This window comes from Myxocyprinus asiaticus, chromosome 31 (genome assembly GCF_019703515.2).
Source record: "Myxocyprinus asiaticus isolate MX2 ecotype Aquarium Trade chromosome 31, UBuf_Myxa_2, whole genome shotgun sequence".
Lineage (NCBI taxonomy): Eukaryota > Metazoa > Chordata > Actinopteri > Cypriniformes > Catostomidae > Myxocyprinus > Myxocyprinus asiaticus.
In genome coordinates this window covers 31419049-31442160 of record NC_059374.1, presented here as the reverse complement: position 1 = coordinate 31442160, position 23112 = coordinate 31419049, and the positions used below count along the sequence as shown (strand labels likewise).

The following is a 23112-nucleotide window of genomic DNA, read 5'->3' as shown; positions in this document are numbered from 1 at the left end:
GGCACTGGGGAGGTAAGGTAAACATTGACCCACCGACTAGTCTACTACTACTCCGAATGACTAGTTGACTCATAAAAATTATTAGTCTTGCAAACTCTAGTTTGCATTTCCATGTGTTTTAAAACAGCACTCATCCTCTCTGCTTTCCATTCTAAATGCTTTCAGTCACAAAACCCACTGATGCTTTTTGTCCCCTGATAAATAATTCAGTGCGTCTGAAGACGTAGATTGCAGCATGTTTTTTGAAGATTTCTGCTATGTGTGACTAGCACATTTGCATTTGTTTGACACGAGGAGAGAGGTGGAGTCTGTTTTTCTTTCCTTACTCGGGGAGATTTAGCGTGCGGTGATATGGCAGGTGGTAGATTCCACTCCCAGGCGACTAAGTGAATTTAACCAAGTGTTGGATTGCCTTCTCTCCATCCCTCACCTGCATGTAAACACAATCTCCCCCTGTCTGACTGCGCATCCACTGGCTTGTATTCCCCCCTGTCCTCCAGCTGATACCTTCCACAGTTAATAAAAAAATGGCCCCACAGACGTTCCAATTATATTTCAGACTTAAATGAAAACATGTTGTCAAGCAGCTTTGCACAGCAGTTGTGAGGATTGCAACGATCTAGAATGAGCCATGTTTAACTGAGTAGGCTGGTGTTTTAACTGGTTGCATTTCAAAAAGGTTAAATTGCCTTTTTTAGTCCTTTAAAGACTCCATGAAACCAAAATTGGTGTTTTATGACTTTTAGTGCATGTCTATTAGCTGTGAAGCCATCTACATATTAGTGTACCCCTAAGAAGTTGACAAAACAAACTTTTAACATTTAGTCTTTCTCTTATGGGACCAAAATATTAACCATATTATTGAGTGTTTATCTGTATACCAATACCCTGGTAAATACCACAAATCAGCTTATTCAGATCTGACAATGCAAGAAAACTGTTTACATGAGACTTGAAATCATTGGCTTATTCTCTGCTTATAACGTCAAAACGTAAACAAGCATGCACACAACACTTGCACACATTAAAGCTACACTATGTAAGATTTTTTTGTTTGAAATGGACAAAATTTAATTAATAAGCAAGTATGCCAACAATCCGTCTTCCAAACCATGTTTTTGCCTTACCCCGATTAACTATGGTAAGCCTATAATAATGATTTATATTTTAGAGCTATCGGGACGGATTTGGCAGGAAATTGCATACTTCCGTCATTCGTTCGTGTGTGTTTACATCATGTCTGTAAATAAAAGAAAAATAAGATCCGGCTACTACTGTACGTGTATGTGCACTGATAGGTGTGGTAGTAGTTTGAAGCTGAAAGCTTGTAGCCACAACAAATGAGTGACACTGACCATGGATCATTCAAAAAAGGGAACCCTTTGGGTAATCTCCTTTTTCAAAAAAAAAAGAAAAAAAAAAACCTTGAACCAAGAAGAGTCTACAAGCAAAAATGGAAAGCGACAGAGCCCGTAATAAAACAAGAAACAACATTGGATTGGCTTTTCACAGGTGGCAACAACTCCAAGAACTTAAAGGATTTAAAATCGACCCAGAGATTTTTTACTTGCTTGACAGGTAAGCTATTTTACTGGACCGATAGTTAGCCAGGTAGCTCTCTTAGCACGGTAATTCGCCAGATAGTGTTAGCCACTCTAATGGGGCATTTTATTATGAATTGTCATACTGCAGAGCTTTCAATTTCATTTTCAAGGAAGGAAGGACAATGGAAAACAATGCAAATTTCTTAACTAGTTACTACCTTGGTCTATTTGCCTGCTAGCAAAGTTATAATAGTTTCCACCATTTGATTTGATCTGATATGACTAGCAATCGCTATGTCTAATGTCATCGTTTCCTAACTTTTGTAATGCTATTTATTTTAAAACAACTGTTTTCAATAAGTCAAACCAACAGCATAAAATTAGCTACTTACCTGTTCATAAGACATATTCGGATATCTGTCTTTTCTTTCGTTATTTATTATTTTTTGAGGGGAGGGGGTGAATTTTGTTGTCATTAGTGACATTCGCTCTGATAAAATGATCACCTGTAACCAAGGTTACTCCTCAAACCATCAGATTCATCCACGCAGAAGAGCAGAGTCGAAGCCCAGCTCACGTAATTTCCAAAACAATGTTCCTCCGCAAGTAACCTGCAGTTTTATGTTTCAACCGCTAGAAGGCCAAAAGTTACATAGTGTAGCTTTAAATAAGCCGTTAAGAACGCTAGTAAAGATGTTTACAAGCAATGCAAAATAGGGGTAATGGGCAAAAAAATCGTGGCCATCATTTATAAGTGGGACATGTCCCTACCATTTTTTGCCTGGGCCAATTTTATCCCTACTACTTTTTGAAATAGCTTTTGTCAGGTAAGTGTCTAATGCAGAAGAAACATTGCCAGTTCTTGAGCAGGAGTTTCCATATCGTTTGTGTGTAGGCCAATTTTTGGAGGATTTAAAGGCAGAAATGTGAATCTTATAATTTTATAAAAGCACTTACATTAACTCTTTTGTGAAAAATTTTGTTTTATTTGCGCTCTAAAGTTTTTTTAAATTGTCGTTTATGCGGCAGACTACTGTTCTAGGTGGATGAACTTCAAGTTATTTGTCACCGTGACATTGTCATGGCAACAAAGTTGTAAAATTGGATAAAACTTTACACAGAAAAGGTTAGTAAATGATTTTATAAAAAATATATATATATATATATATATATATATATATATATATATATATATATATATATATATATATATATTAACATGCATATTGTTTAAGTCTTTTGACTATACTTTTGAAACAGTGAATATTTAAACGTTTACGGATTGGCCCCATTCACTTCCATTGTAAGTGCCTCACTGTAATCTTTTTTGAATAAAAGAAGAGACAAGCATAACATTTTGTTGTAATCAACATTATGCCACAAATGCTGCAAATTGAACCCGGAATGTTCCTTTAGTACCACTTGCAACTGACTAGCAAATAGCAAATCAAGATTTGTGGTAGTGAGGACATTTTTTGGCTATTTAAAATCAAAAGGATGGTTATTTGATATGTCCTGTTTCAACAGGAAATGCGTCAACACAGTAAAGAAAACTGCGGTCTTGAGGTGATTTCATGGGATCTTTAATGTGTTTTTGTTTGAGGTTTGTTGATAGGGTGGCCCATGGTTGTGTTCTCTGGTAATACAAGATCACAGCGCCTGTATGCTTTTCCTCATAACAGTCATGCTATAAAAGCCCATAAAGGGCCATGTCTCAGAGGGCCGAATGTACGGCCCCTTCTAATAAGTCACATAAATCTCAAGGCAAGCTACAGTTCGCTTTCGCAAACTACATTTAAACGCAGTTTTATCGGCACTCAGACTGTACCTGCCCCTTCTGCGCCTGTCATAAAAGAGGCATTACCGTGGCATTTACTCATTTTGCCATGTGCACAATGCATATAAGCCACTGACCAAGCTAAGGAAAGGCAGTAAAAAGGCCACTTGTTCAGTCAATTAACAGTAATGGTGTTTAATGGCAAAGTGGCGCGACCACCTAGGGTGTGCCACAAAGGCTTTTAATGGCATTGGCTCATGAGCCTAGGGAGAATTTGCACAATTTGCCATCCTGCACCGTGAGCTGCCACGTATGTTAGGCTAATTAATTCCCAACCACATCAAAGCACTTTAAGGCCACTCAGTGCCCAGGGTCTCGCCACCCCACAGCCCCTCAGAGAACTGGGCATAGTCGCAAAAGCTAACATGTTAGGGTTAGGGTCAGGGCCATTTTGAATGCATTAGCATTGCATATGCAAGCGGCCTGTAAGCGGATATAAAATGCAATTTCCCCTCTAGAGGTGGGAATATTTAGGTACCTTGCAATTCAATTTTGATTCAGGGGGTTATGATTTGATTCCATAATTATACTCAGTACATCACATTTTTTCAGAAACAGCAAAAGGGTGCAAATTGTTGGTGAGTTAAAGGGATACTTCATCCAAAAAGTCATACTGAAATATTCTGCTCAGACCCGCTAATGTAAATAGAATAAGCGGCTATAATAACCTAATATCAGAGGCATTCATTCTGTCTAAATCAACTGCTGTATCAAACTGACCTTAAAATTTGTGCAGTTTTTGCAGTGTTGCACACCACATGGCACCTATCTGTATCTGTAATCTATTGTTCTGTATATGCTTTCTCAATAAACATAATTATTAACTAAAAGTCAGATTATGATATTTTGTGGATAGATCCGGAATCATTTGTGAAAGAATTGTGAGGCATCTGTAAATCCATTTTTTCTGTCCCATCACATCCACTCTCCTGCTGTGTTACTAGATAGCAAGAACTCTAAGAAGAGCTTTCTGTACTTTTCCATGAATCCGGTCGCCCCCTTTTACCTTGGATATAAAAGCGGGCCTGTTATCTGTGGGGGCTGCCCGGCCCCCTTACATACTGAAGAGACAGCTATTATCCCTCAGGCTTTTCTTTCACAGAAGAAGGAGAGAGCGAGCGGACTAAGATTAGGCACAGACCGGGTGTGGGACCGCGCTCACCTTTGTGTTGCGTCTGTATGTGTGTGTACCCTCGAGAGCTTTTTATCCCACAATCTGATGGCCGCAGGAAGACTGAATCTATCCTTGAATTGCCTGCATTGTAAGGCCTGAATGGGTCAGGGTGGTTCAAAGGCAGCAAAGCAGGACTGGCAGTGTGACGTTCACACTTGTGCATTAGGTCATCGAGTATATACAGTGCATCCGGAAAGTATTCACAGCGCTTCACTTTTTCCACATTTTGTTATGTTACAGCCTTATTCTAAAATGGATTAAATTCATTATTTTCCTCAAAATTCTACAAACAATACCCCATAATGACAACGTGAAAGAAGTTTGTTTGAAATCTTTGCAAATTTATTAAAAATAAAAAACGAAAAAAATCACATGTATATAAGTATTCACAGCCTTTGCCATGACACTCAAAATTGAGCTCAGGTGCATCCTGTTTCCACTGATCATCCTTGAGATGTTTCTACAACTTGATTGGAGTCCACCTGTGGTAAATTCAGTTGATTGGACATGATTTGGAAAGGCACACACCTGTCTATATAAGGTCCCACAGTTAACAGTGCATGTCAGAGCACAAACCAAGCCATGAAGTCCAAGGAATTGTCTGTAGACCTCTGAGACAGGATTGTATCGAGGCACAGATCTGGGGAAGGGTACAGAAATATTTCTTGAGCATTGAAGGTCCCAAAGAGCACAGTGGCCTCCATCATCCGTAAATGGAAGAAGTTTGGAACCACCAGGACTCTTCCTAGAGCTGGCCGCCTGGCCAAACTGAGCGATCGGGGGAGAAGGGCCTTAGTCAGGGAGGTGACCAAAAACCTGATGGTCACTCTGACAGAGTTCCAGCATTTCTCTGTGGAGAGAGGATAACCTTCCAGAAGAACAACCATCTCTGCAGCACTCCACCAATCAGGCCTGTATGGTAGAGTGGCCAGACGGAAGCCACTCCTTAGTAAAAGGCACATGACAGCCCTCCTGGAGTTTGCCAAAAGACACCTGAAGGACTCTCAGACCATGAGAAACAAAGATTGAACTGTTTGGCCTGAATGGCAAGTGTCATGTCTGGAGGAAACCAGGCACCGCTCATCACCTGGCGAATACCATCCCTACAGTGAAGCATGGTGGTGGCAGCATCATGCAGTGGGGATGTTTTTCAGTGGCAGGAACTGGGAGACTAGTCAGGAACGAGAGAAAGATGAATGCAGCAATGTATAGAGACATCCTTGATGAAAACCTGCTCCAGAGCGCTCTGGACCTCAGACTGGGGCGAAGGTTCATCTTCCAACAGGACAATGACCCTAAGCACACAGCCAAGATAACAAAGGAATGGCTCCGGGACAACTCTGTGAATGTCTTTAAGTGGCCCAGCCAGAGCCCAGACTTGAACCCGATTGAACATCTCTGGAGAGATCTGAAAATGGCTGTGCACCGACGCTCCCCATCCAACCTGATGGAGCTTGAGAGGTCCTGCAAAGAAGAATGGGAGAAACTGCCCAAAAATAGGTGTGCCAAGCTTGTAGCATCATACTCAAAAGACTTGAGGCTGTAATTGGTGCCAAAGGTGCTTTAACAAAGTATTGAGCAAAGGCTGTGAATACTTATGTACATGTGGTTTATTTTTTTTATTTTTTTATTTTTTTTAAATACATTTGCAAAGATTTCAAACAAACTTCTTTCACATTGTCATTATAGGGTATTGTTTGTAGAATTTTGAGGGAAATAATGAATTTAATCCATTTTGGAATAAGGCTGTAACATAACAAAATGTGGAAAAAGTGAAGCGCTGTGAATACTTTCCGGATGCACTGTATCTAAAGAGGTATCAATAATATAAATGTGAAATAATATTGGGGAAATGTTGTAAATAATATGTGTATATTGTTAGTGACCTTTGCTATTTTGCCTATATAAAGAAAGAGAAGTATGTGGTAAATCTCATGAAAGCATGTTCAACAGATCAAATTTCACCCCAAAATAAAATAGAAATATAATAATATGAAATTATATTTTGCATATAGAAAATGAAGCATATTTTAGGACCTTTAAGATTTTTTGTAGTGTAACATTATTTTCATGACAATAAAGCTTAATAAAAAGAGGCTTCATTTTCTTAAAGCAAAATATAACTTAAATATTTATTTTGATTTTGGGGTGAAATATGACCCGGACATGTTCTTGACAGTTTTAAAAGAGGGACATGATAGCAGAGAGGCCATATATATACTGAAGAGACATCTATGCTTTGAAATTAGTTAAAGAAAAAAATCAAATAAAAAATAAGCAAGAAATAAATCTTAAAATGTAGTTAAAATTAATCAAGGGATATTTTCCACACTAATTTCAACAACAACAACAACAAAAAAAGTTTAAAAAGTGAAAACAATAAAGTTATTATATGATTTTCATTTATATGAATCAATATAACATTATACATTGATATTTATCAGAAATATCTACATTTATTTTTACTAAGTAAGGGATAATGTACAGTTAGCTGGTCGTTATCGCAAACTACACCCTGACAGGGTGATCATAAACTTTATTCCACTACTTATTACACAGCTATCTATCAAATAAAAAATAAAAAAAATATTGATTTGCATTCAAATAATTTTATTATGTGAGAAGAAATAGTCCTACAACTGAATTCTACCTACTGTTTGCATCGTTCTGTCTGAGTGCCGTCTGATTGGTCAATGCCCCGTTCATAATACGACTACTTACTAAAATAATAAATAAAAGGGCATTAAATATTGGTTTGAGTTAAAATTATTTTACTAGCCTACTTGTAGAGATTGCAGAGTGCTACAAGAAATGGGAAAATCACTCACAATACCTGGATATGAGGTCATTATTTAGAAATATCAGACAGCTCGATAGCGCAATTGACCAATCATAATCGAGTATATCAAAGAGCTGTGTAAAACATTTTAACTGATTTAAAGCAGAAACTGATTACCGGAAATGAATCAAACTTACCAACTCTATCTGCATTTTTGCTACTGAAGTTAAAATCTGAGACACAATAATATAAACATCTGTCTTTATGCTCTCATACATGCAAGTTGCAAATCTTGTCAAATGACATAGTCTTTAGGACACTTAATGGCGTATTAAGCGATAAAATCATTGCAATACTCACAGTGCTGCTTAATTTAATTTTGCCAGGAAAGTTATAGTAAATTAATATTCAATATATCATCCAGCCTTACACCAGAATGTCAGAGAAATGCAGAGAAGAGATGCAGTCTTTTGCCACAGCATAGAAGTAATATGTCTCAGATTTGTACTGTGACATAAAGACAGGTGAAACAGGTTCACACTGAAAGAAAGAGAGAGATAGAAAGAGAGAGATGGAGGGGGTGAGAGAGAGAGAGAGAGAGAGAGAGAGAGAGAGAGAGAGAGAGAGAGACCTCATAATGGTTATGAGGAGAGACATTTACATATGAGCCAGACTCCAGGGCTGTCTCCTCCCATCATGCTTTAGTGCAGTTCCAGTCAAGAGTCTGCACTCTTTCTGGACAGAGTTAGATGCAGCCAGCTACAGGCCTATAAAATAGCATTGATCAGCAGGGACAACATAATTACATATATGACATACATCACAATAATTGTGAAAGGCACTCATGATGATTTGTATTCCCACATTACAATAGTACACAGTTGTTCAGATCTTACCATTAATGGTACTAGGTTCTTAGAAAAATCCACATACATTTGTATGGACATTTATATTACATGCAATAGTGGAAAAAGTACTGAAAATCTTTACTTAAGTAAAATAATTGCTACTGAAGAAATAATTAACTTGATTACAAGTACTGAAAAATAATATGACTCAAGTTAGAGTTAATAAGTAGTTTACTGAAAAACTACTCAAGTAGTTACTTTACAAATGACTTTTATCAAAGTTATATTATGCTGTATATATAGTATATACACAACCATTCAAAAGTTTTAGAGCACAAAGGCATTTTTGTTTTTGAAAGAAATTGATGCTTCTGTTCACCAAAGGTTTCTTTAAATTGATCAAAAATACTTCAAAAAACATTAGTAATGTTGCAAATTATTATTATTACCATTTGAAATATGATAGTATAATGTACTGTTTTAAAGATTATAATATAATTTGTGTTATATTATCATTTATTTTTCAGTTATTTTTAACCCATGATGGCCATGCCCCATTTTCAGTTATCACTCTAGTCTACTAAGAATATACTATGTCACCTAATCCTTAAGAAATCATTCTAATATTCTAATTTGGTACTCAGTATTGTTCCTTATTATTAGAACAGTTGAACGTTTTGAGGTATTTTTGCAAGCCGCTTTAAACTTGCAAGTGAAGTTTTGGTGTTAAAAATGGCCAAAAAGAAACCAACTTTTGAAATTCATTATTCTACTGTTTTTAGAGTGTTGAAATTGTTTTCATGCACTGCTGTTTTGAAAGAAGACATTAAACTGGATCTAACCAGGACAGAGTGAAGTGGATTGTCCAGATGCACAACAACAAGAGGACAAGTACATCAGAGTCTCTAGTTTGGGAAACAGACTCCTCACTGGTCAAGTCTAGTCATTTTTATTTGTACAGGGCTTTTCACAACACACATCGTTTCAAAGCAGCTTTACAGAAAATCGTGAACTAACATAAATTGAAACTATAATATCTATAAAGTCTTAGAGTGATCATTGTGTAGTTTGATTAAATCTGACTGTAAATTGTGTATAAAAATAAATAAATAATAATTGTATTTAGAACCCCAGTGAGCAAGCCGAAGGCAACTGTGACAAGGAACACAAAACTCCATAAGTTAATGGAGAAAAATAACCATGGGAGAAACCAGGCTCGCTGTGGGGGCCAGTCCCCCTCTGGTTAAAAAGCATTAATATAATGCCAATATTAGTTATTTGTGTGTAGTGCAAGTCATGGTTTAACATTATTAAATTAAGTAAGTGTTAAAGGCCAGTGTTTAAACAAAGATTTTGTATGAACTGTAAGATTAATGACTAATGTATTTGATGTTCATTCTGGATTAACTGCAGAAGTTCACATAGATACAGATTGGTATCAAATATAACACCTAAGTTCTATGCTGTTGAAGATAATGTAACAGTACATCCATCGAGAGTCAAATTATTTTTTAGAGGCTTATTTTTAGAGGTTTTTGTCCAATAATTAATACCTCTGTTTTTTCGGAATTGAGTAGAAGGAAATTTCTGGCCATCCAATCTTTGATTTCTTTGATACACTCTGCTAATTTGGAGAATTGTGAAATTTTGTTGGGTTTCAAAGAAATATAAAGTTGGGTATCGTCAGCATAACAGTGGAAACTTATTCCACAATTCCTGATAATATCTCCGAGGGGAAGCATATATAAGGAGAGAAGCAGAGGCCCTAAAATTGATCCCTGTGGCACTCCATACTTAACTATGATTTGATTTGACAATTCCTCATTTTCACAGACAAAGTGGTAGTGGTCTGCTAAATAGGATCTAAACCATGCTAATGCAAGTCCACAAATGCCAACATTATTCTCAAGCCTATTCAAGAGAATGTTGTGATCTATCATGTCGGCCGCAATCAGTTGATAAGAGCAAGTCATTTGTAACTCTGATAAGTGCAGTCTCTGTACTGTGATAGGACCTAAATCCTGACTGAAATTGTTCATATATAATATTTCTCTTTAGAAATTAACATAGTTGGGAGGACACTACATTTCTAGTATTTTTGACATAAATGGGAGATTTGAAATCGGTCTATAATTAGCCAATTCTCCAGGATCAAGCTGTGGCTTCTTAGTAAGCGGTTTGATAACTGCCATTTTAAAGTTTCTTGGGACATGTCCTAAGGATAGCGAGGAGTTAATAATAAACTGGTCTTAAACTGGCAGCTACAATGACCAATACATGCCAAACATAATTGTCTGCATGGCGCTCCGGTGGGCTCAAACCCACTTTGAGAACTGCTAACCACAGTAAAAATGTGATACATTTTAGTAAGGGTGATGTGTAGTTTGAAAAGCCTTTTATTTCATGTTGGTGCATGGCAGTGTTGTCTCCTCTTTTATTCGTCGTTGCTGTTTAGAATGTCAAGGTTGTCTAGCCGTTCAGATAATTGACATCCTCCATAACGCTTTAAAGTACAGCATTCTCGGCAGAATTCAAACGAATCGCAAACGTTTTGTGTTCTGCGCCGCATTGTAGTGAAGCCTGGGCTACTCCCGCAAGAGATGACTTGCACTATCCTCTCTGGAGCACAGTGCTGTGCCCTGCGGGCTTCCATCATGCTACAAAGACGTGCATTTCAGTTTGGCAGCATTTTTAGTGCTTATAAATTGACGAACATTCAGGGATGTTATGCCATATTTTTGGTACTTTGTAATTGTGGTGAAAAATAAATGTAGATAAATAAAAGTTGAATACTTCAATTTTTTTTTTATCAACTCAATCAAGTAAAAGTGCTATATTTAATTCTCAAAAAAGTTTAAAAATTAAAACAAAAATTATTCAAGTACTGTAACAGAAGTAGTTTGTTACTTTCCAACTCTGACTACATGCTGTGGTGTACAACATACTCAATTATTACCAAATAGCTTTGAGTCAGAATTGAGTATTACCAAAAAACCACCAAATAATGCAAATTGATTTTAGTCAGAGTAGACGGCATATTTAATTTGACACAGAGAGTTAGAAGTACAGTTTGTTCAATATGTGAAGTTGTTGATGCATTTCTGTAAATCAGTTCTTTTAAAACATCTGTTCAATGAATTGGTTCAAGCACCAATTCAGTGATTCACTTATGTATTTACTCCAAAATATTCATGGATGTCACTGCGTGGCATTGTACATGCTTTACATTTTCAATTAAAAATATATACACAGGTGGCCAAAAGTTTGGAATAATGTACAGATTTAGCTGTTTCGCAAGGAAATTGGTACTTTAATTCACCAAAGTGGCATTCAACTGATCAAGTATAGTCAGGCCATTACTGATGTAAAAAACAGCACCATCACTATTTGAAAGTCATTTTTGATCAAATCTAGACAGGCCCCATTTCCAGCAGCCATCAGTCCAACACCTTATACTTGAGTAATCATGCTAAATTGCTAATATGTTACTAGAAAATCACTTGCCATTATATCAAACACAGTTGAAAGCTATTTGGTTCGTTAAATGAAGCTTAACATTGTCTCTGTGTTTGTTTTTGAGTTTCCACAGTTTTCAATAGACTGGTCATGATATTAGGTAAAAAATGGCACACATGTCCTCAGCTGACAGCTTCATTGAATTCTACCCGCTCAACACCAGTTTCATGTACAACAGTAAAGAAAAGACTCAGGGGTGCAGGTCTTATGGGAAGAATTGCAAAGAAAAAGCCACTTTTGAAGCAGAAAAACAAAGAAAAGCTTAGAGAGGGCAAAGAAACAGACATTGGACAACAGATAATTGGAAAAGAGTGTTATGGATCTTAACCTCATTGAGCTTTTGTGGGATCAGCTAGACTGTAAGGTGCGTGAGAAGTGCCCGACAAGCCAGCCACATCTATGGCAAGTGCTACAGGAAGCGTGGGGTGAAATATCACTTGAGTATCTGGACAAACTGACAGCTAGAATGCCAAGGATCTGCAAAGCTGTCATTGATGCACGTGGAGGATTTTTTGATGAGAAGTTTGAAGTATTTTGAGAAGTTCTGAACATTTGTTTTCAAATTGTAATAGTAATTTTTCACATTATCAATGTCCTGACTATACATTGTGATCAGTTGAATGCCACTTTGGTGAATAAAAGTACCAATTTCTTTCCATAAGAGCAAAATCTGTACATTATTCCAAACTTTTGGCCGCCAGTGTAAATATTGAACTAATATTTTATAAATATTGAATATTTGAATAATATGTAAATATTGCACACACACACACACACACACACACACATATATATATATATATATATATATATATATATATATATATATATATATATATATATATATATATTATTATTATTATTATTATTATTATTATTATTTATTTTATTTATTTTCTGGTGAGTAAAATTTTTTAATTGGTGACAGTGTCTTGTTAATTATTATAAGTATTTTTTACTCCAATTTACCTGTGTTAATCTCCTGTTATGAATCTATTATGCAACAATGGCTGTCAACTGTAAATTGTGATTGGTTCCTTTTATTTAAAAAAATCTTCATTTTAAGCCAATTTAAAACAAATACATAAATATAATGGTATATATTGAATTGGCTGAATAATTTCAAGGGATACTTTTTTTTATAATGTCCATTGCTAGTTATGCTTTTTTATAGAGGCCTATTTGTACAAACAAAATCTACTTTCAAATAACCTCATGCGCCTGTTGCTCATTTATGAAATATGCAGTATGAAAATTTTTCTTTTCGAGGAGCAGAAATACAGTATGCGTTGAGTGATAGTGGAGGATAATAGATTTCCTCAGCCTGCGTGAGTGTGATGTTTATTAGAAGTGATTGAGGGTGATGAGGAACTCTAATACTTGCTGCTCTATTGTTCTCTATGGGGCTCAGTGACTGATGGCTGCTTTTGTGTGGGGAAGGTGTTTTTCCAACCATCCCTGCCTCAGGGCTGATCTCAGGGACCTCTGCAAGGAGTGTTTGTGTATGTGCTTGTGTGTAGGGATGGGTGATATAAACAACAGTAGTAAAAACATATAAGAGTTGATTAATTTTTGTTATTCAGTTCCAACTCTCCATTACAATAAACTGATACAAAAGTCATTTGTTTGCGGCAACACCAAAAATGCTCACAGATGTCTCTGCGGGAATTTTTTCATATTAAAATGTTTTAGTTGATGATGATCCATAAATATTGAGATATATATCGTATATCGTCAAAGGGCTAAAAAATTTCTCGTAAGTTTATTAATTCTGTCATGAAAGGAGAAGAAACAGGCAGGTTCAAACATACAGTGGGATGTATAAAGCATATGCGTGTCAGTGGGTGAAATGGCCATGGCTGGGTGCACTCTTGAGTGTCTTTGCAGACAGGGTTTTCCTCGAGGATGCACAGACCTTTGTCAGGGTCAGACAGGATGATACCCTTGGGCCGGTGGGGAAATATCATTCCTCACAGAACACAATAATGAGCAGCTTTCACATCTGTGTCTGTTCAAGGAATGTTCTGCATTGGACACAAGTTCAGCTCCATTTACAATATTTGTGGCATAATGTCGATAACCACAGAAAATAATTTCAACTCCCCTTTGTACTGTGACCTCAGAAAATTTAGGTTATAGTGAGCCACATGCATTTCATTGGTTTAAAGGGATAGTCCACCCAAAAATGAAAATTCTCTCATTTACTCACCTTCATGCCATCCCAGATGTGTATGACTTTCTTTCTCCTGCAGAACACAAACAAAGATTTTTAGAAAAATATCAGCTCTCTAGGTCTATTCAATGCAATTGAATGGTGGCCAAAACTTTGAAGGTCCAAAAAGCATATAAAAGCAGCCTAAAAGTAATCCATAAGACTCTTGATCTTCAAAAGCAATATTATAGGTGTGTGAGAAACAGATAAATATTTAAGTCCTTTTTTACTATAAATCTCCACTTTTATATTCTTCTTCTTTTCTTTTTGGCGATTCACATTCTTTGTGCATATCACCATCTACTGGCAGGGAGGAGAATTTATAGAAAAAAAGGACTTAAATATTGATCTGTTTCTCACCTATCGTATCACTTCTGAAGATTTTAATTTAACCGCTAGACTTTCTGGCCACCATTCACTTGGATTGTGAGGACCTACAGAGCTGATATATTCTTCTAAAACGAATTCCTTTGTATGTGAAAAGTCCTTCTCTTATATCCTTATATCTTATATCTCTGCATATCAGATGGTTTACCGTCTTTATAAGATTATGACAGAAGTAGGAAATATTGGATATAAAGTATCTTTCCATTGTTAAATGAATAATAACCTATATTGGATATAATACAAGTTAATTTTAGATACACCTTTAAAACATCTATCTATCAATGTAATCATCTATTGCATTGCCTTGTTTACTTCTATTTTCTTATTGTCACTGTGAGTGTTTGTTTTCTCAAAAAAATGAGGGACAATTCAAAATAATTTTCTGTGGTAATCAGCTTGCCACAAATGTGTCAATACAGCATGTATCGGATCATTTCTACTTTTTAACTCATCTTTATATATTGTTTATTAAACTAGTGTTACATTTAACTTTCCTCTCTGTTCTCTTACAGGTAGAAGATGCCATGCTTATGTTTGATAAAACTACAAATAGACATAGAGGTAAGAACCCATTTGTTTTTTTGTATGTGGTTTTTGTGTCTGTATGCAGTCCTGTGTGTCTGTGGGTGTTTTTGTGCACTACCTTTTGTTGGTGTGTGTGTTGTTATTATGAATGTCCTTCAGGTATTCTGAAAGCAGATTGTAATGTGCCGTTAGTCATGCAGTTCACAGTTGTAGCACTCTAAAGAAATTGATGCGTGGGATTCTGTGCAGGTACAGGAAGCCCCAGTGTATGCTGTGTGTTACATTATAGCATTATATCTTCAAGGACATTTCATTTGAGCCCTGAAGGTCAGGGCTAATGTGGTCCAATAAAAGAGCAGCAATTTCCACTGTAGCCAATCCATCGAGACTATTTGATTAGTCCGACATCTACCATTGGATACACAGAATGGAATGTTTCTCGGTCATGTACGCTCACGCCTGCAGGCCTGTAAAGAATGGACGATACCTTCAGACTCATGATATACTGGACTTTAGGTTATTGCTCAACTAAGTGATGTTTTTGTGACTCTATTTGTGGTAATTTTTCTCTGAAAAGAATGGGCTAAGTGGAATGTTACAGGGTTTGTTGGGTGTATGTTTTGTTTGTATTTTTACGTACAAGTGTGATAGGATTTTAATAATTGGTTTGTTGATGACGAGGAGAGGAGAGGAGAAATAGGGAAAGGAGAAGAGAATTGAGGACAAAAGAGGGGTAGAAAAATAAATGAAGTAAGTAGGAAAGAAATTAGGAAATTAGGAGATTAGGAGAGGATAAATGAGGACAAAAAGGATAGGAGTGGATAAGTAAGGAGAGAAGAAAGGAGAAATGAGGAGGGGAAATATAACAAGAGGCACGGAGAGGAGAAATGAGGAGAAGGAAAGACAAATGATGAGAGGAGATGACAGAAATGAGGAGAGGAGAAATAAGACAAAAGAGGAGATATGAGGAGAAATAAGACGAGAAGAAATGAACAGAAGTGAAAATAAGGAAAGAAAAGGAGAGAGGAGGAGAAATGAAGAGGGATGAGAAGATGAATGTGGAGAGGAGATAGCAAAAGGGAGTAATTATGAGGGGAGATCATGGCAGAAATGAAGAGATGAGAAATTAAGATAAAAAAGAAGATGCAAGGAGAAATGAGGAGAAGATAAATTGAGATAAAAGGGGAGAAATAAGTCAAAAGAGGAGAAGAAAGGGGAAATGAGGAGAAATTAGGAATGAGACGAGAAATGAGGACAAAAGAAATGAGGAGAGGAGGGGAGAAATGACAAAATGAGAAAATACAGGAGACATGAGGACAACAGAAATGGAGAAATGAGAAGAGAAATTAGGAAATAAGAAAGGAGAGGAGAGTGGGCCTTTGGCTTTATCCAGCTCTGATCCTCATCTCTCTATTTAGCTTTACCAGCGTGGCCTTTCATGAGGGCCGAGGACATTCTAAAGGCGAGCACTGAGCCATAGAAAGAGGAGGCCAGACATAAAGTTGAAGAGGACACAGACAGACAGAAAATGAGAGGGGAGACATGAAGAGAAATAGCAAGCAGCTTTATGCAAAAGTGTTCACCGGTATAGCATCCTCTCCTGTAGCGGCCTGAAAGCCATGAGAGAGATTCTTAGCCTTGAGTGGCCTTTGTGTGGGCTGAATGAAGAGGACGAGGAGCAGCAGTGTGTCTTTTATGCTGCATAAGTGGCTTTCAGTGCTCAGAGATGGGCAGGTTGTGGAAATGAAGTGGATGGTATTAATCTTTCAACCTGAGATTTGCCTTTTAATCCATATCGGTAATATTTTAAAGGTGAGTGTGTGCGTTTGTGTTTGAAGGTGTGCGGATGTGTGTTGCCTTTTCGTGTTCTCTCTCTCTTTCTGTTTCTCGCTCAAATAGACCCAACCCCAACCCCCCAAAGGACTTCCTGTCCTCCTAGGCATTGCGAAGCTCTCAGCTGTCTGTGACATTCTCGGAACAGCCTGATAAGTCACGGTGATCTTTTACCTTCTTTACGATTAGTGGCTAAGCTTTTTAATCTACTTCACAGCTAGTTCACTCAAAAATTAAAATTATGTCATTGTTTACTCACCCTTATGTTGTTCCGACATCCTCAGTCACCATTCACAAGATGCAATGAAAGTGAATAGTGACTGAGGCTAACGTTCTGCTTAAAAATGAAAATTCTCATAATTTACTCACCCTCATGCCATCCCAGATGTGCATGACTTTCGTTCTTCAGCAGAACACATTTGAAGAAAAATGGAAAAATATCTCAACTTAGTAGGTCCTTAAAATGCAAGTGGATGGTGATTAGACCTTTGAATCTCCAAAAAGAACATACAGTAAAACGTCATCCATACAACTTCACTGGTTAAATGATCCGCTAAAGCTAAACGATCACTTTTGCTGCGAAAAAGATCAATATTTAAGCGTGTGCATTCACGAGAGGGTGGAGTTCACGCGGTCTCATGTGACTTATTCGAATTGGCATGTTATGGATGCAATATCACTTTTTTCTCTCAGTTGAGAGCACACAAACGACCCATTGTGAGTAAATAGATAAAACCAACGAAGCTTCTGTACAGCATTCCTCCTACTGTTGTAAACAGCGATGCTGTTCCGGGTGTGTCGCACATGCGTCTGTTCTCTCTTGAACATGCCAACGCGATTACGTCACGTGCATACTGCTGCTGACTGGAAGAGATGATTTATAATTAAAAAGTACTTAAATACTGACCTTTTTCGCAGCAAAAGCGATTGTTTCACTTTAGAAGACATTAATTTAAATTAACCAGTGGAGTCATGTGGATGACGTTTATGCTAACTGTCTGTTCTTTTTAGAGATTCAAAGGTCTAATCACCATCCACTTGCATTTAAGGACCTACAGAGCTAAGATATTTTTTCTATTTTTCTTCAAATATGTTCTGCTGAAGAAAGTCATACACACCCGGGATGGCATGAGGGTGAGTAAATGATTAGAGAATTTTCATTTGTGGGTGAACTAACCCTTTAACATCTCCTTTTGTTTACTAATGAAGACAGTCTAAGAGGCTATTCACACCGAATGTGTTTTCGCATCTGTCTGCGCTGTTTTTCAGTTGGTTTTCTATTTAAACTGCGCTAGACAGATGACTTTGGCCTCACTGTATTTTAAGCATCTCGCACAGAAGTGCTGCCTTTTTTAGATGCTGTGTCAAGTTAAAAAAGTTTAAAAGTGCTTCTCGAGACACCTTCGTTCTGTTTTATTCAACCTAGTCTCGTGACAAATAATAGTACGAGTTGGCGAAATCGAACTTTTTCTGCTGATAAATGAACCAGCAAAAATGTTTACTCCTCACCAAACCCTAAACCTAAACTGTGATTTTAATAGGAAAAATTATTTGGTGTATCACGGAAAAAATAAAACATAAAACAGGGAAGGGTATTAGAGGTTATTGACATACAGTACATCAGACATTTGTATTGCATAAATATATATGGAACGAGTAATAACATTTGGGTGTTGGTAACAGTTCATGCCTGTATTGTATTGATCTTAAATTATTTTTGTTGTTTGGTTGGTCATAATGGTAGTAAAAGCAAACCTTTTCATACTAGCATGTCACACGATATCTTACGATTTCGTCATCTCGTACAAATGATTACGAGTTGTCATGAAGGCTGTGTTGCTTCTATTTGATGCACTGTGTCTTTTTAGCACATGCTAAACGGCCCCATATGGGTTTGGAACAATGTGAGGGTAAGTGAATGACAACAGAATTTAAATTTGTGAGTGAACTATCTTCTTAATTTAAAGCAAGTTCACAGGTGTTCATTTCTAAATGTCAAGTTGGCCAAAGAGTATACTTATTTTCTTAACAGTGTTTTTGTACACTCACTGAACTTTGATCCACTCTGTCTTCTGTTCTCTGTTTCACATGTCCCCGGTGCCCCTGCCTAGGCGCTCATACTCTTGTAAATACTCCCATAGGGCATACTCTCTGTATCTATGGGAACAGAGGGTAGGGGTGTTGTGAGCCAGGGCTCTCTAGAGAGTCAAAACTCTTTTCTAGAGAAGAGGCAGGTCAGAGTAAATGTGGAGATCTTCTGTTGAGTGTTCACGTTGTCCCCTAGTGGGAAAAAAACAAACAAACCATGTTATTCTAAAATCCTTTGCGAAAGTCACAAAGCGCATTGAGGCCGGAAATGAGACCAGCTGTCATTAAACATTTGGCTGGTAAACACCAAGTGCCAAACAATGCTGATGAAGACAAGCCATTTCCATTTAAGACCTTGTACACTTTTTAAAGAGAATCCCCACAATAGCGCAGAAACAATAACCGCTTGCAGATGTGTTGCACTTTTGTTTACTTGCCATTCGGAATATGTGCGATTGTCTTTTTGTTTATCCATGTCCTCCTCTTTAAATTTTTCTCTCTCCAGTGGTATCTTCAGCTAAACGAGGTGCCGTGAGGTCACTGTTTTTAATAGCCTCACAGCAATTACTTTACCTGGCTGCGGCTTCCACTAAAGCAAAGTGGTCAACTGGGCAGTAATAGGAAGGCAGAGAGAGACGTTTAAACTAGTTTTTGAAGATAACGTTTAAATGAATGTGTCCTCCCCCCCCCCCCCCCCCAAAAAAAATAAGCTCTGGCTGAAAGAGGGAAAGGAGTAAGATAAGAAATAGAAATGCAATGACAGTCAGGACTGTGGCCTAGCGGTTAGCACACATGCTTCAGGCAAATGGTGCTCATTCATAAGCTTGGGAATAAAAAACAAATAACGAAAAAAGGATGATTTTCATGATGTTTGGTTACGTTATGGTTCTGGAACGTCTGAATTATTTTACTGATCTGGATGTAAAATTATATATATATTTTGCATAAAATCTGCACTATACGCGTCAAAACGTAATTTTAAATGTTAAATTTAAACTTAAATTTTGCTGTTGTAAAGATGATCAGTGAACGTCTTACTTTGTGTCAAGAATCAACAATCACTTTTAAGCATATGATTGTTTACACCAGCCATTTAATATTTTTTAGTTCATCTGTCTCACAGCTGTGTGTACACTGTACAATTTTTATGTTCCTTTACAATTGTTGCTTGTTAGACTGTACTATATGATCCCAGCAAGATCTTTGGTAAAAGCCATGACACATTACGTCAGACTGTACGATACACATCGTAGCCAAGAATTTGGTCCCGATTGACAGCGCTGACTGTGTTTTATCTCATATTGCCATCGTAGAAGCAGTCTCATTGCATGACCGTGACTCAATTTCTGACACTGCCAGAACTTTGTCAGAGGCAGTTTATCAGCCATTGGTGAACATGTCGCACTGACACCCTGTCTACACTAGATGCGAGTGATGTGACGCGACAAAAGAAAATGGCTCCCATTATAATAAATGATGCTGTCTACACTAGATACGCAAGTTGCGTTGCACCACGCCGACAGTAAATGGCCATTTTGCGCTGCATGCACTGGTGCTACTCCTGCCAACAAGACAAATAAATGGTTTAGAAATCCAAGGTATGGGTTGAGGAAGGTAACAAAGACAGTATCATTGCTAGATGCAATTATTGTCAAGTCATTTTTATTTGTATAGTGCCTCTCACAACACACATCGTTTCAAAGCAGCTTTACTGAAAATCATGCATTAACAGAAAATGAAACTGTAATATCTATGAAGTCTTAGAGTCATCGTTGTGTAGTTTGATTAAATACGATTGTGAATTGTGTATAAAAATAAATAATTAAGTAATAATTTTATTTAGAAACCCAATGAGCAAGCTGAAGGTGACTGTGGCAAGGAACACAAAACTCCATAAGATGTTGGTTAATGGAGAAAAATAACCTTGGGAGAAACCAGGCTCACTGTGGGGCCAGTTCCCCTCTGGTTAACAGCATGAATATAATGCCAATATTACTTAAATATGTGTAGTGCAAGTCATGGTTTAAAATTATTAAACTAAGTGTTAAGGGTCAGTGTTTAAACAATGATTTTGTAACAACTGTAAGTTGAATGACTAATGTCTTTGAAGTTCATCCTGGATTAACTGCAGAAGTTCACATAGATGCATTATTCTTTGTTAGTTGGCTGATGAAGGCTTTTTCTGGCAATTAATTGATAGTCTATGTATTCCATTTTAAGAGTGTAGTCCATCATTTGACCAAGGTGACGCAGGCAGAGATCAGTGAGGTGCTTTGCTGTTCAACCGGCCATTAATTCGGTGAGGTATATCCTAAATCCAAGGTTCAGGCAATGGCATATGTTGTATCCCATGTCTTATGGTTGGAGTTGGCATCAGCTCATCCTCTGAAGTCCATCATAATAGACTGAAGTGATGTCTGACTGGCACCAGCTGCATTTAGTCATCATCACTCAGAGACACGTACCAGTGGAGTCCGACACCAAGCAGGAATGGAGCTGGATCCAGCCAGTTCTTGTGACCTCGTGATACGAGTCCTGGGGTTGAGACAGGGATACAACTAGAATAATATTAGCGTAGATGCCATTAAATTTAATGTTATAGATCATGTTTAATGTTTCTGGTTCCGACAGACCTAACTAAAGCAGCCTAATTGTGAGTTGAAGGATAAATTAGATGTATGCCTGGCTAAATAGATGAGTCTTTAGTCTAGACTTAAACTCAGTGAGTGTGTCTGCATCCCGAACAGTGTTAGGGAGACTATTCCATAGTTTAGGAGCCAAATAGGAAAAGGATCTACCTCCTTTTGTGGACTTTGATATTCTAGGAACTATTAACAGGCCAGAATTTTGCGATCGTAATGAACGTGATGGAATATAGTGTGGTAGAAGGTCACTTAAGTACTGTGGAGCTTGACCATTCAAAGCTTTTTATGTAGTTAACAGAATTTTAAAATGAATACGAAATTTAACAGGTAGCCAATGTAACGATGATAAAATGGGGCTAATATGATCATATTTCTTGATTCTAATCAGCACTCTGGGTGCTGCATTTTGAACCAATTGAAGTTTATTTATTGAAATTGCTGGACATCCTCCCAGTTATGCATTACAATAATCTAGTCTTGAGGTCATGAACGCATTAATTCGTTTTTCGGCACCAGCAATAGAGAGCATGTGATGTCAATTATTTCTTAGGTGGAAGAATGCTGTTCTACAAACACTGGAAATTTGATTTTCAAAGGACAGATTGGTATCCAATATAACACCTAATTTCTTCACTGTTGAAGACGATGTAACAGTACATCCATCGAGAGTCAAATTATATTTTAGCGGCTTATTTTTGGTCCAATAATTAGTACCTCTGTTTTGTCAGAATTGAGTAGAAGGAAATTCTGGCCATCCAATCTTTGATTTCTTTGATACACTCTGATACTTTGATATACATTTTGTCTGGCTTCGAAGAAATATAAAGTTGGGTATCGTCGGCATAACTGTGGAAACTTACTCCATGATTCCTGGTAATATCTCCCAGGGGAAGCATGTATAAGGAGAAAAGCAGATCCCTGTGACACTCCATACTTAACTTTTATTTGATTTGACAGTTCCTCGTTTACATAGACAAAGTGGTAGCGGTCTGCTAAATAGGACCTAAGTCATGCTAATGCAAGTCCACAAATGCCAACATAATTCTCCAGCCTATTTAAGAGAATGTTGTGATCTATCGTGTCGAAAGCAGCACTAAGATCTAAAAGCACTAGAATAGAAATGCAGTCACGATCAGTTGATAAGAGCAAGTCATTTGTAACTCTGATAAGTGAAGTCTCTGTACTGTGGTGGGGTCTAAATCCTGACTGAAATTGATCATATATACTATTTCTCTGTAGAAATGAACATAGTTGGGAGGACACTACCTTTTCTGGTATTTTTGACATAAATGGGAGATTTGAAATCGGTCTGTAATAAGCTAATTCTCCAGGTTCAAGTTGTGGCTTCTTAATAAGCGGTTTGGTATCTGCCATTTTAAAGTTTCTTGGGACATGTCCTAAGGATAGCGAGGAGTTAATAATATTAAGAAGAGGTTCTGAGATAACAGGGAATACCTCTTTTAAGAGCTTAGTTGGTATTGGATCTAACATTCATGTTGTGGCTTTTGATGTTTCGATAAGTTTTGTTAGCTCTTCATGACTTATGACAGCGAAGGATTGAAGTTGCATGTGAGGAAAATTATGAGACACTGTTTTCTGAGGTACTGTGACAGATTATTGCATGATTCCAATTTTATTTCTGATTGTTTCAATTTTATCAGTAAAGAAATTAATGAAGTCATTACTATTTTGCTGCAACAGAATATCTGGTTCTGTTGAGGCTT

At 37.2% G+C, this 23112-nt stretch overlaps 1 protein-coding gene across 9 annotated transcripts in view; it reads left to right on the top strand.

Moving 5' to 3' along the window:
- LOC127421751 (RNA-binding protein Musashi homolog 2) overlaps window positions 1-23112 on the top strand; it is a 418524-nt gene that overhangs the window by 197749 nt on the left and 197663 nt on the right. For all 9 annotated transcript variants that reach the window (XM_051664845.1, XM_051664841.1, XM_051664843.1 and 6 more), the window contains exon 7: window positions 14810-14858. In XM_051664845.1, the coding sequence (XP_051520805.1) occupies window positions 14810-14858 (49 nt within the window). The remainder of the gene's footprint in view (window positions 1-14809; window positions 14859-23112) is intronic.